The sequence below is a fragment of the Thamnophis elegans genome, chromosome 4 (genome assembly GCF_009769535.1).
Source record: "Thamnophis elegans isolate rThaEle1 chromosome 4, rThaEle1.pri, whole genome shotgun sequence".
NCBI lineage: Eukaryota > Metazoa > Chordata > Lepidosauria > Squamata > Colubridae > Thamnophis > Thamnophis elegans.
This window is the reverse complement of record NC_045544.1, coordinates 20,929,087-20,943,562: the sequence shown is the minus strand read 5'-3', so window position 1 is coordinate 20,943,562 and position 14,476 is coordinate 20,929,087. Positions and strand designations below refer to the sequence as shown.

General features: G+C 38.6%; 1 protein-coding gene across 1 annotated transcript in view; it reads left to right on the top strand.

Annotated features, from left to right (window-relative positions):
* Positions 1-4,275: 4,275 nt before the first annotated feature.
* Positions 4,276-14,476, top strand: part of MDN1 (midasin AAA ATPase 1) — a 121,958-nt gene continuing 111,757 nt past the window's right edge. Inside the window, exons 1-8 of the mRNA XM_032214966.1 lie at positions 4,276-4,504; positions 8,557-8,783; positions 9,521-9,745; positions 10,978-11,085; positions 11,213-11,405; positions 12,034-12,249; positions 12,809-12,940; positions 14,091-14,194. Of these exons, the coding sequence (XP_032070857.1) occupies positions 4,406-4,504; positions 8,557-8,783; positions 9,521-9,745; positions 10,978-11,085; positions 11,213-11,405; positions 12,034-12,249; positions 12,809-12,940; positions 14,091-14,194 (1,304 nt within the window). The 5' untranslated portion in view covers positions 4,276-4,405. The remainder of the gene's footprint in view (positions 4,505-8,556; positions 8,784-9,520; positions 9,746-10,977; positions 11,086-11,212; positions 11,406-12,033; positions 12,250-12,808; positions 12,941-14,090; positions 14,195-14,476) is intronic.

The window sequence follows — 14,476 nt, the reverse complement described above, 5'->3', positions numbered from 1 at the left end:
AACATGGAGGCCGATTGAAAAGAAAGATTCAGTTTATTGGTTAACAGAACACACACACACACACAACAGAGAGACAGTGCAGTTCTGGAACAGCTGACAAAATGGAGTTAAGAGTAGAGTGGGTTTTTATAACTTTTTCTTTCTATGGGGTCACAGCTGGCTCTTTAGGTAAAAGGGAAAATACAAATACTAGGTGTTTGAGTTAATCTTGTCTTGCCTAATTGTTTATCTGGAATTTCTGTCTGACCCAGTCTTTCTGAATGAATTACCAAATTGCATTTCTAAAAGCTGGTCTCAGTTTCTGCTTGGGGCAGGCAGACTGGTGCTGGTTTCTGCCTCCCTTAAGATTCCCCCCCCCCCATTTCTCCTTTAGGGGAAATATTCTATCCTGCCTTTTTAATATTCCCCAAAATATTTTATTCTCTAGGAGGATGGGTGCTGACTTTCTACATATTGTTGCTGCTGAGTATTGCTTGTATTGTATAGAATGATATAACTAATTCGGGAATCAATCCATTGTATACTCTGGACTGTTATAACAGAATAATAGTTGGAAGGGCCTTGGAGGTCTTCGTGTCCAACCTATTGCTCAAGCAGGAAACTCAATACCATTTCAAACAAATGGTTATAGTAGATTGTTTATTTGTAGGGTGCCAATATAATATTAGATGTAATAATAATTTTGTATAAATTATAACCAGTATTTAGTTATCTGACATCCTGAGTTTTTTTTTACTTTTCCAATCAAAAATAAAATAGAATCTTCTCCATTGTGCAGTCAGGGAATATGTTTTGTGTGATTTTTAGAAATGAAGCTAATAACAACAACAACAACAACAGATAGCAGAGTCGCTGAGAAGAAACATGAAAAAATTGCAAAATACCAGGACTTAAAAATTGAAATTCAACTACTATGGCACAAACCAGCAATGGTAATTCCAGTGGTAATTGGCACACTGGGTGCTATTCCAAACGCACTGGAATTACATTTAAAAATTGACAAAATCACCATCAGTCAAATGCAAAAAGCCGCACTGCTTGGATCTGCGTGCATATTACGAAAATACGTTACAACGTCCTAGGCCCCTAGGTGGGGCCCGACTAGTAACCAATGCCAAATCCGGCGAAACAACTGACCGCTGTGATACAATTGTATAATAATAATAATAATAAATCAGCAATTTCGATCAGACCAACGGCGTTTTTATCAAAGTCTTAATGTGAATGGTGACACCAAAAGTGAGAAACCAGAAAAGCAGGCCACAGTTGAATTCTGGAAAGAATTGTGGGAAAATGCAAAGGACTACAATAAGGAAGCAAAGTAGATACATGACTTTGAGAAAAGCATTGGCAACAAACAAATGCAAGTATTAGAAATAACAACTGAGATGGTCAAAAATCTAGTAAAAAAGGTAAAGAATTGGACATCACCTGGAAAGGACCAATTACATGGTTTCTGGCTCAAATATCTGACCAGTTTACATGCAATATTGGCCAGGCAACTGAATGAAATTTTACAAAAGGGCCAAATTGATGAATGGTTGACAACTGTAAAAACATACTTGATTCAGAAAGATGCAACTAAAGGAACAACACCTGAAAACTACAGACCAATAAAATGCTTGCCAACAACCTTCAAATTACTCACAGGCATTATTGCAGATAACATGATGGATTATTTGGAAACAAACAACATCTTGCCAGTAGAGCAAAAAGGCAACAAAAGAAGGAGCAGGGGCACAAAAGATCAGCTCCTAATTGATAAAATGATATTAGAAAATTGTAAGAACAGAAAAACAAACTTGAATATGGTCTGGATTGATTACAAAAAGGCATTTGACTCACTGCCACATAGTTGGATCATAAAATACTTAGAAACAACTGGCATTAGCAAAAATATTACATCCTTTACTGAAAAGGCGATGAAACAATGGAGAACTGAGTTGGCAGTAGGGAATGAGATCTAGGGAATGGTTAATATCAAGCGAGGAATTTTCCAGGGTGATTCACTTTCACCTCTTCTCTTAATCATCGCAATGATCCCACTATCAGTAATCTTAAAAAAAAATGAAATTAGGCTACCAAACAGCCAAAGAAGCTGAAAAAATTTCACATTTACTATATATGGATGATTTGAAACTCTATGGAAAGTCAGAAATAGAAATCCAATCATTGACAAATACAGTCCGAGTATTCAGCACCGATATTTCAATGCAGTTTGGCATGGAAAAATGTGCCACTGTATCCATAAAAAGAGACAAAATCACTGCATGTGAGGGAATTGAAATGCCCAATGGCCAACTAATTAAATGCAACGAAAATGAAGCCTCAAATACTTAGGCATTCTGCAGTTGGATAACATCAAGCATGGAAAAGTAAAAACTATTGTCAGGCGAGAGTACACCAACAGAGTTAGGAAAATTTTGAAATCTAAATTGAATGGTGGAAATACAATCAAGGCCATAAATACCTGGGCAATACCAGTTATAAGATACACAGCTGGTATAGTTAACTGGACACAAGCTGATTTGGACATTTTGGACCAAAAAACCAGGAAACTAATGACAATGCACTACAGTTTACATCCACGTGGTGATACTGATAGATTATACCTGCCCCGAAAACCAGGTGGCAGAGGATTATTACAAGTGAAGCAAACAGTTGAAGAAGAAAAACATGCACTGGCTCATTTAAAAGAAAGTCAAGAACATCTATTAATCGAAGTAAAGAACAAAAATCTACTGAAGGCCCAACAGACGAAAAAAGAATACAGAAAAGATGTGATAAAATCAAGAATGGAGAGTTGGCAGAACAAGGCATTGCATGGCCAATTTCTGGAAAAAATAAAAGATAAAGTGGACAGTGAAAAAACTTGGTTATGGTTAACAGCAGGTACATTAAAGAAAGAAACAGAGTCACTAATCCTGGCTGCGCAAGAACAAGCTATCTGCACAAATGCCATTAAGGCCAAAATCGAAAAATCCTCTGATGATGCCAAATGCAGACTTTGCAAAGAAGCTGATGAAACTGTTGATCACATACTCAGCTGCTGTAAAAAAATCGCGCAGACCGATTATAAATTGTTGTTCAAGTTCATGTACTGTTATAACTGTTATTTGTATTACTGGATGCTAATTTTCAGAGTAAGTTTATTCAGAAGCTTTTACAAGTATTAGTGAATAAGATCTAAAGTGTATCAAGAGTACAGTTGAACAGAACTATTTTAATAATGTTCTTAAAGATTACCATATCTTTATTTGGTATTTATTAAATTTACATGACTGCCCAACTCACTACTAGGTGACTAGTAGTGCAGTCCAAGGGATGCAAGTGCTTGTTGAGAGAGGAAGCTAGAATAGTAAATAGTAAAGTAACAGGCAAATAAAATGTAGTACATTAATATACAATAATGGGCATTCAAAAGCTGCTGGATGTGTCTATATCATGTTCATTGTGAGTTCAACTTATGCCACATTGAAACGCCAAATTGCAATAGCTATTTTATGGATCATTGTGCTCTGGCAGTATAAAAAACTGCTTAATCTCTGTGAAATCTTAAGCCTTTATCTAAAATTATTACTATAGGCAACTTTCTGGCAACCTTTCAACTCCTCTAAGTAAGAAAATGCTGACAGAAAACCAAGTTTCCTATTTGTAGAAGGCAAATGTATCAAAGTGCAGTTCTAGAACTCTTCAGTTAATTAAATGACAGTTGTTCCTAAATAAAAGATTATAGCATTTAAAAATCTGTTGGAATTCTGTGCAGGTGAATTCGAAAGCATTCATTTGAATTGTTCAGAGAAAATATTGTAGATCTGAAGTGAAAACAGGAGCATTCTTACTGAACATCGTAATTTAATATTTCCTCAGAATTTCCCATTGATTTCAACGGAATTACTTTCATATGACACTTTTATGTTCCTTTGGAAAACCTATCAAGGTCAATTTTTGAGAAATAGTTATGAAGAAGCAATAACGAAAATGCATCTTCCAGTGCATTCGGGGTGCAGAACTCAGGGTGGAAAACAAACCCCAACAAACCAAGTACCCAGATATGATCTGCAATTGCAGATCGTAGTAATTTAACTTTTTGCGTTTGTGGAAAGAGGTCGCAAAGCATAACCGGACCGCGCAAGAATGGGCTTTTGTTTTGGAGTTGGCCAAGGGGAGGAGCGGCCAGAAGGGACCATTGAGAAAGCTTTCAGTGGGGGCTTGTGTCGCTGGAAGATGACGTAGAATTCCGGGGGAAAACGAAACTCACTCTCTTCCCACGTGTCGCGCTTTTAACAGCGGGTGGAGAGAGCGGGTGGCTGGCCAGGTTGGCGTGCAACACCCTCCCCCCTCTCCTTTCCCCAGGAAAAGGAGCCCTCCAGGCGAAGGGATTTCTTCCCGCGGGTGCCTAAAGATGGAGCATCTGCAGTTCAGTCTAGCAGGCCCGTTGCAACTAATAGCGCAAAGGAACGAGAGGAGCAGCGGCGAGCTCAGCCGGTTCCTCGCCAAACAGGTGGGAGAGAGCCACAATGGCAGCGGCGCCCTCTCCGTCCTCGCCACTGGGTGGACGGCGGGTGGGAAAAGAAGGGTGGACCTGAACATAGCGCGGAAGTCTTGATCGTCCGTCTTCTCCGCAAAAGATCGGCCTGGCTTGGAAGCTAAGGAGGAGGAGAGGGCGAGCTGGGGGTCTCTCACCTTCTTTGTCTGAAAAGGAAGGAGGTCGGGGAGGGAGAAGCGAGGGTGCAGGAGAATCCCTTTCCACTAGTCTCGCAACGGCCACACACAAACATTGGCCAGCCTCCTCCGTTTGCCCCCTTGATCGCCTTCCAAGAGAAATGCGGTGCAAGTGGAAACTTTCTCACCTGGGGGCAATAGATTAATAGATGGTGTTTTGGTGGTCAAAAGCGAAACGCCATACATTTCGATGGTGTTACCTGGTCTGGTAAACGAAACGTTCTTAGATTGAAGATTAAATTGAAACAAGTCAGGGCCAAAATCTAAAACCCGAGCTTACATGTATTTTCTATTATTATTTCCTATACACTTTCACCCGCTTTCCCTTTCAGAAAGTTTTCTCATCTACTGGGTCAGACAGAACTAGGCTGGTAGTCTTCTCGTTGTCCATAAGTCACACATGGTTTCTACTACCATTGATTTAAGACAAGAGAAGAATGGGAAATTTTCCTGTGTGAATTTTGAGCAAGTCTTGAAAATAACTTTTCCTTATCAGGGTAGGAGAGCATCTTCCAAAATACTGCTCTTTTGTTACATGCCTTTCATTTTCAATGTAGTTTCCAGGAGAGATTAGGCTCACGAGCATGACTATTGTAGTACATCTAAAATGAGGGCATTACATTCTATAGTCTAAGGCAGGGGTGGGCAACTATGACCCCTTTATGACCTGTGGATCTCAACTCCCAGAGTTTCTGAGCCATTGTGCTTGGCTTAGGAATTCTGGGAGTTGGATTGCACAGGTTCTGAAGGGGCCATAATTGCCCTACTCCTAAACTATAGTGTGCTAGCTCTACAGTATGTATTCAGCAGTAGAGTTTAATACAAATCAGTGTGAAGAATAATAGATTAAATTAACATCAATAATAACCCTAGGCTATGTGTCTCTCCCTTAAACTTGCTGATATTCTGTGAACTTACAGGACACCAATTTACATCTCTGGTATCTTTGAGACTTGGGTGTGGGGGATGGGAAAAGGCATTTACATGCAAGGATGGATTTCCCTCCCTCTCCACATTCCTCAGAAGGAAAGAACTAACATTTTCTATAAACTGTAAGACATGGGTGTCAAACGTCATGTGACATTTTTGGCCTTTCTGGAGCCAGGGTGGGTGTGGCTGTGGCCTGCGGGCCGCCAGTTTGACAGCAATAGCAATAGCAGTTAGACTTATATACTGCTTCATAGGGCTTTCAGCCCTCTCTAAGCGGTTTACAGAGTCAGCATATCACCCCCACAGTCTGGGTCCTCATTTCACCCGCCTCGGAAGGATGGAAGGCTGAGTCAACCTTGAGCCGGTGAGATTAGAACCGCTGAACTGCAGATAACAGTCAGCTGAAGTGGCCTGCAGTACTGCACCCTAACCACTGCGCCACCTTGGCTCTAGGGGATTCTCTCAGAAACTACAAGATTATTTATGAGGGATTTAAGGAAAAATATTCAGTTCTTTGGCATCAGCCATGGTACATTTTTGAACAGCAGTGATATTCTGTTATTGCTAAAAAAAAACAACCTCCAATGTTGTGGATTTGATTTTGCTTATCCTAATTCACATCTTGTTCTGATCCATAGTTTTGCTACATAAATCATGATTAATATTATACTTCATATCTTGTTTGTTTGGTTTTGAGTTAGTTTTAGTAAAAACATGGGATGGAAGACAGTTAATGATTAAAGTAATACATAAATTCAGGCAATAATAATTTTATTTCCTAATCAAATCAAATACTAACTATAGTCTTTCACCAACTTGGGATATGAACCGAGAAATTAAAAACAGTACTTTTTTCCAGTGCTCACTTGTGTAAAGATTTTCAGAGATTGCTAAACCCTACAGTTTCTGGGGCAAGGTTTTTCAGAAATGGTTTGCCATTCTTTATTCCTAGGGATGAGAAAAAAAATCACAGTTTGGCCCTAGACTAGAACTAATGGTATCATAGTTTCTAGCTTGATTCCTTAACTACTACACTTCTGTCTCAAGAACACTCTCAAGAAACAATAATGCTAAAATCTAAATTAAGAGCTATGACTAAAATTAAGTATTAAGATCATACACAGGATAATGTATTAATCTACTTCTAAAATAAATTTCAGATTAGCTTTTAGATTGCCTTGGGTGAAAATCCCAAATACTGGAGTACAACAACTGTTCAAAAAAGAGATAGAAATCTGGCTCTTTGCCAAGTTGTTTGGTAAGTTAGAGTAAGACCCTTCTCTTCATTCCATCTAGACTGCTGTGTTTGTCAACTTCTATTGTTTTATTGTTTCCCAACATGGCTTGGGACCAGGTTATCTGAGGGACCATCTCTTGCCCGTCACATCTACCCGACACATCAGAGTGGGGGGAATGTTGCAAGTCCATCCCCAAAGGAGATAACCTGGTGAGACCCAGAAAAAGGGCCTTCTCCGTGGTCACTCCCTCTCTCTGGAACATCATTCCCCCAGGGATTAGTATGGTCCCCACTCTAATACTCTTCCCAAAGGTGCTGAAGGCCTGGTTCTGCCAGCGGGTCTGGATAACCCAGAACGGGATGAGCCCATTAAGTGGCTCGTGTTATCTGTTGCGGGGGTGGGGGTGATTTTGTTATACTACACTATATTAATTTATTTAATTCTTTTTGTTAGTGTTTATTGTTTTAAATGTGACTTTATATTCTGAGTCGCCATGGGCGAATAGGCAGCAACATAAATTCAATAAACAAACTTGAACTGGCATTGACAAAATCACCATCAGTCAATTGCAAAAGACAGTTTTACTTGGAACAGCTTACATTCTGTGATGATATCTTCAAACAGCATCTGCCTATCCCAGGTCAGGGTAGACTTGATAGGTGGATAAAAATACCAAATCTAGTCTAAACATCTGATTGACATTTGTATGTTGCTGAGTCCCTGTGATTCTGGGTGGTTCATAACAATCAAACAAATTATAATAAAACAATAGAAGTTGGCAAACATAACCGTCCAGATGGAATGAAGAGAAGGGTCTTACTCTCCCTTACCAAACATCTGGGCAAGAGCCAGATTTCTACCTCTTTTCTGAACAGCAATAGAGAGAGCCTTCTGGAGCTCATTGGGAATCTTCTTTGAGAGGACAGGTGCTGCTACAGGGAAAATATGCTTCCAGTATCCCAACATATGACATGTAATTGAGGAACTTGAAAAGTGTCAACTGAATGGAGAACTGTGGGAGACAGGCAGTTCCTCAATTAATCAGGCCATATGATGCCTAGGGCTTTATAAGTAACAACCACTTTAATTTGCACCTGATAACAAAGATCTCAGAAACAATGTATGGAATGAATGAATGAATAAATAAATGTGTGTGTCTGTGTGTAAGTTGATTGTAGAACTAACATAGGCTATTAATTTTATAGTCTTTTCCTTGATTTGCCTGATCCTTTCTTTGAAATCATCCTTATTGGTGACCATTACTACAGTAAAATGTATGATAGGAATAGTGAATTTGAAATATACTTAACTTAGAAATGTCAGTTATAAGGTAACACTTTATATGAGCTGTCCATGTACAATATTTATCTTCTATATTTACTTTAACCAATTATTAATCTGCGGGAAGAATACTTGTTAACTGCTAATTTTGCTCAGTTGTTTTTGATAAAGGACTCTTTCAAAAATCTTGGCAGATAGAAATGCAATATCTCTCTAAGGGTCTCTGTATTTTTTCGACAGTTTTTTGTCTTAGTTTACATATGTATGTTTGTAGCTCATTTAGGCAGCTGGCACTGTATTTGTCCTCTCTAGTGATGATGATTCAACGTAATTAGGGATAGGGGGGAATCCTGGTTTTAATTTGACATTTCTTTCTTTTCAGATTTGGAGTCATCAGGACCGTCAGTCCATTCTCACTGCCCTATCACAGTTATTACTAGATAAAGAATGCACACTTCTGATTGGCCGGCAGCTTCGTCCAATCTTATTGGATTTATTGGAGAGAAATGCAGAAACAATTAAATCTTGTGGCCAGATCAACCATGATCTTCATGAGAGACTCTGTGTTGCAATGAGCAAACTTATTGGTGATCATCCAGATGTGATGCCGTAAGTGATGATATAAGTCTACATGTCTTTTAATATGCACAGTAGCAGATAGTTGGATGGAGACTAACAATGGGTTCACATGATTATCCAGGTTAAAAATTGTATGTGTGTGTTGGATTCTGATTTGGCTTAGGAATTGTCGTAATGAGTAATTAGATTCCCTTGAACTTGTTTGAGTATCTGCTTAGCATTGTACATTTTTTTCAGTTTTATCAAGCACATATGGATTGTTATTATATTATGTTAAAAACCAAGATGCTTTTTAAGGTTCTATTTTTTATTTTTATTTGAACATATTTATGTACTGCTCCAGTCTTAACAGTCTCAGGACACCAAACTCAAGATAATAGAAAGAAAAAATAAATAATAAATTGCCACAGTCAAGCATCTAGGACATGGGTGTCAAACTCGCTGCTTCATGTTGCTGTCATGTGATATGCTGTGATTTTCTTCCCTTCACGGAGCTGGGGTGGGCATGGTTTTTCTTCTAGGATATGTAAGTTGACTTTAATTTCTGAACAAGCAAGATTTTGGCAATTAATGGTGCTTGTTTCTTCTGTTTAAGATAAAGTCTGCTGAAATGGCCATTATGAATGTTTACTTAAAATTATTTTCCAAATTCATCAAATATTAGAATGTTATATGTGTTCTAGCAAAAGCTTTAGTGAGTACTGAATGAGTTGAACTTTGTGCACTGTTTTTGCTGTGGCTGTATATTATTCTATTGTTTTGTGCAGATTTGCTTTGAAATACTTTAAGGACACTTCACCTGTGTTTCACCGACTTTTCCTGGAAAGTTTGGATACAAATGTGGTTCGATATGGACGGCGCAGAATGAAGTTGAGGGATCTCATGGAGGCAGCCTACAAATTTCTCCAAAAAGATCAGTCTGTATTCAGAGAATTATGGGATTGGAGTGTTTGTTTCCCTTTACTAAGGAGCCATGATACTTTGGTTCGATGGTAACTTTCATTTTCTTACATTTATATGGTTCATTTAATGAATTGGGAAGGCCTTACAGGCATTTTTACCTTTATTACATAATTCATAAGTTAGATTATTAAGCAAGCAAAATTCCCTGAGCATATAAGAACTTCTAAATTGGCAGGTAAAGGAACATTCAGTAAAACTATTCAGAGTAATTTTATGTAGCCTAAATATTAGCAGAATGGACTGTCAGACAATGTTTTTGTTAGACTCCCAAAAATGAGAATTACTCATGAAATATATAAATTAGTTCTTGCATTTCTCATTTAGAATACTATGCGTGATAACTTGATTACCATGTGTTCATGGACAAGTTTGTTTTATGGAAATTTCTCCTATATGCATTTTGTGCTTATTGACACATGAAAGTGCTCTGATAGAAATCTTTTCAGACTTATAAAATCTCCAAAGTAGAGGAGTTTTTGCTTAAAAGAATTTTAGTAGTGGGTGATGTTTTCCCTTTACTTCTATTAGAAAGTGGATCTAACATTTATCTTTTGATTACCTTGACTTTAATCTTTCTAGAAAATCTGATCAATGTCAAAGTAATTATGAAAAGTGGCCAGGCAAACTAATTTGATGTTTTTATAGCATTTCTTTTCCCCCCCTGTATAGTTCATCCTTCCTTAGGCTATTGAGTTTAAAACTGATGAAGCAATCGGGTTTGTTAGAAACCTCATTAGGATAATATTGTAGATTTCCACAGCTAAACTCCAGACTCTTTCATTAGTCTCACTCTAAAATATGAAGCTTGCTTCCTTGATTTGTTCTTCTCGTTACATTAATTTTATGTCATCAGAATTCATTCTCTCTTTTTTCTCTTCTGATAAATGTCATTTAAATGTCATTACCATCATTTAAAAATGATGGTAATAAAACTGATATGGCCCATTTTTATGGGCAACTTGTAACTGATTTCATGAAACTAGTGATATACGGTATATTAGAGAAACTATTAAACTAAATGATTGTATGGAGTGGGACAGAAGTGTCAAACTCACGTCATCACAACATTGTCACGTGACATATCGCGACTTTACCCCCTTTGTTAAACGGTGTGGGCGTGGCCAGCATGTGACACATCTGGCCCGCGGGCCGCAAGTTTGACAGCCCTGGAGTAGGATAACCATTTTTCATCTCTCTCTCTGAAAGAAAATATGTTTAGAATTCACATTAAAATGTTACCTGAACAATTGTTCCTACATAGGTATACTGCCAGCTGTCTTGCTTTGGTTACATGCATGAATGATGAGCACCGATTATCTTTCCTGAAGAAAACTTTTAATCCAGAAGAGTTAATACATTTTAGACTTAAGTAAGTTTTCACCCTTCTCTTCTTCTATTTGCTCCCCTTTGGTGAGCAAAAGAGAGCAAAAATGTTTTCTAAAATATCCGTTTAGTAGATCAGTCTGCTGTATTAACCATAATTTCAATTTTGATAGGCTTGTGGAAGAGTCTCGGGTGCAGAACATTGAACAGGCCTTAGTTCTGGCCAATGCAGACCAAAACTTCTGGAACAAAGGGGAGAAGCTACGGTACACTCAGGGAGAGCTGGTTGCTGCTGACCTTTGTGCAAAGGTGGTAGCAGTGTGTGGCATTGTCTTACCTAGACAACAGTTGGAGCCTAGAGAAAATGTAAGTAAAACTGATACGTATTATGACTTGCATGAGAGTATTTAAAGACTTGTGTTTTTTCAGTTATTTATAATCTACAGGTTATTGTCCATACAGGACCACAGTTGGGTTCTGGCATCTCGGTCATTGTGCAAAGTCGTCATTAAGCAAGCTGCCAAATGGCCACTTTGCTCAATGACCATAATCCCAGCTCTTCCAATTGAAATTATTATGTGGACTGCCAGGGAGAGGGCCTGGGCAAGGAGAAGGTTAGCATTCTGAGATAGCGTTTTCCCCTCCCAGAGACTTTCTGAGCCTTCCAGAGGGGAATGGAAAACATTAGGGAGGGGAAATATGGCTACTCTTTCTCCTGTAGGTTTCTTTATAGAGAATGATATTTGAGAAAGGCAAATAGCAGATTCAGGAGAAGCTTCATATGACAAAACAGAAGTGTTCTTTTCCATATACAGGCAGCTTGATTTGGAATTCTCTGAATCAACAGGTTCCAGTTTTATGTTCCGCTCAGTTCATCCCTAAGATACTTAAGAAATTATTACTAATTTCTTAATTATTACAAGTTCTGTGTTACTTTACGTTTTGTTCCTCTTAAATCTAATATTAGCTGAAAACATTGTCTTCTCTATTACAGCAGGAAAACACCTTGAACCATTTTGTGTTGGTGGATTCTGTCTGTGCGCATCTCCAGAATCTGGCCATGGCTGTGTCTTCACAAAAGGCAGTGCTCCTCGAAGGGCCAGTAGGATGTGGCAAAACATCTCTGGTAGAGTTCTTGGCAGCACTTACAGGAAGAACAAAGCCGCCTCATATTCTGAAAGTCCAGCTAGGAGATCAAACAGACAGTAAGGTAAACGGAAACCTGTTTTAGGAAAGTATCACCTTAATATTTAGATGTTTAAAAAGAGTTAAAAAGCCAATTGGATCATATGCTTTCTTGGCGGATTTTTGTTGTTGTAGAAACCATATTGATCTGTAATGAGTAAATGTACTGCTGAACTTCTGGATTTGTTTGAGAGAAATGAAGCATCAAAATATAAATACATTTCACATCTTGGAAAGCATGGTCATCCTGGAGAACAAGAGAGGACAAACGACATGTTTCTGATGACATCATCATGCATATGCATTTTGGATACTTATGTCAGGAACTGGCACAATCCATAATAGGGCTTTTAATTATTGAAATCATTCAGTGCATTTTATTTTAGTGATCCTTTGGTTTGCTGTGGCTGCTGCTGTTAGGAAGCTTAAAAAAACTTTTTATCTGATTGTTTACAAGTGATACCTTTACTATCTTCATAAGAAAAAAGACCAGAAATTTGTTGTCATTCTGAAGTTCTCACCATTTGAAAAGAAAGCGAATGATGCAAACATTTTGTTTCTGTTTTTATTTTATTTTTATATAGACTTTGCTGGGCATGTATCGTTGCACAGATATACCTGGACAGTTTGTGTGGCAACCGGGGACCTTGACTCAAGCAGTTCGCAGAGGGCACTGGATACTTTTAGAAGATATTGATTATGCTGCCCTTGATGTGGTATGTTTTTGTACTTTATAGAAGCGCTTTGTGAATGCTTGGAATGAGAATCATGCTTACTTTCTCTTAAGGTTTTATTTCGTGGAAACTAGTGATTCATTTCTCCAGACAACTACTCTAGATTATTTCTTTTTAATTACCGGTAACTCTTTCAGACAGAAGGCCCCCTGTACTTTTTACTTTGGATTGGATTGGATTTATTACATTTATATGCCGCCCTTTTCCCCGAAGGGGACTCAGGGCGGCTCACAATTCAGTCAGGGAAGGGGGTACAGACAGGGGATAAAAGGACGAACATAACAATACACAATTTAAAAACACACAACAACCATACCATTTGAGGTGGGGGGCAAAAGCTTTTTATCCCCAGGCCTGTCGGAACAGCCAGGTTTTAAGGGCTTTGCGGAAGGCCTGGAGGGTGGTGAGGGTTCGAATCCCCACGGGGAGCTAGTTCCAGAGGGTCGGAGCAGCCACAGAGAAGGCTCTCCTCCGGGTAGTCGCCAGTCGACATTGGCCGGCGGATGGAATTCGGAGGAGGCCTAATCTGTGGGATCTGATCGGTCTACTGGAGGTAATTGGCAGATGAGTTGTAGGTCTTGCTTACAACTGAGTGCTGAATGTGCCACAGAACTATGGTGGTCAAACTATAATGGAATATCTTCCCCTTCACCCCCATTCCCCACCACTCCTAAGTATGTAAATAGGATGTCTCACCTGTGCTCTTTTATACAGGGCCATGGAAGTTATTACATCTACAATAAGTTAAAGCATTTGTTACTGCCTATCTGAGAAGCGTCCGTCTAAAAAATGTAACTTAGAGAATTAGTTGCATATGTTTCAAGATTGGAAAGCATGGAGACCACATGCTGTTATTATCCCAACTCTTGACTCACGTAGCACATCAGACAATCCACTGTGTTTGCAGCAAAATAGGATCAATGTAGCTGCTTGAACTAGTGAACAGATGGGTGGAATCGGGCTTTCTCAATGGCTGGGATGTACTGAGGTTGGATTCTGGAGGATCTGATTTTTTAAGAAACTTCTTTGGGAAAAGAGAAGAAAACCCTGTAACATGAATAAACCTTGTCATTTAGGTATTGCCCAGTGCGATTTTGTTCTATTTTTAGTTTTTTTCTCTTCTCTTCCTTAGATCTCTGTATTGATTCCTCTTCTGGAAAATGGAGAGTTATTGATTCCTGGACGTAATGACTGCATAAAAGTAGCCCCTGGTTTCCATCTTTTTGCTACCAGAAGGTAGAATGTGTAGCCTGCTAGGGAGGGTTTGATAATGACTTTAAAATAGTTTATAGATCAGTGGGAAAGGGGGTTCGGGGAGGCATTCTTATAATTCTGTGTATACCTAAAAACATAATCCTTGAATCTAAGATGCTGTTTAGAAAAATATTATAAAAGTATATACAAAAATTCAGGAGGAGTCGCTGAATTGATACAGTAGTGGTCTGTAGTGTTGTAGCAATCCAACCAGATTCTTACCAGATCATCATATCCTTTTATTAATATCTGATTAATATTAAT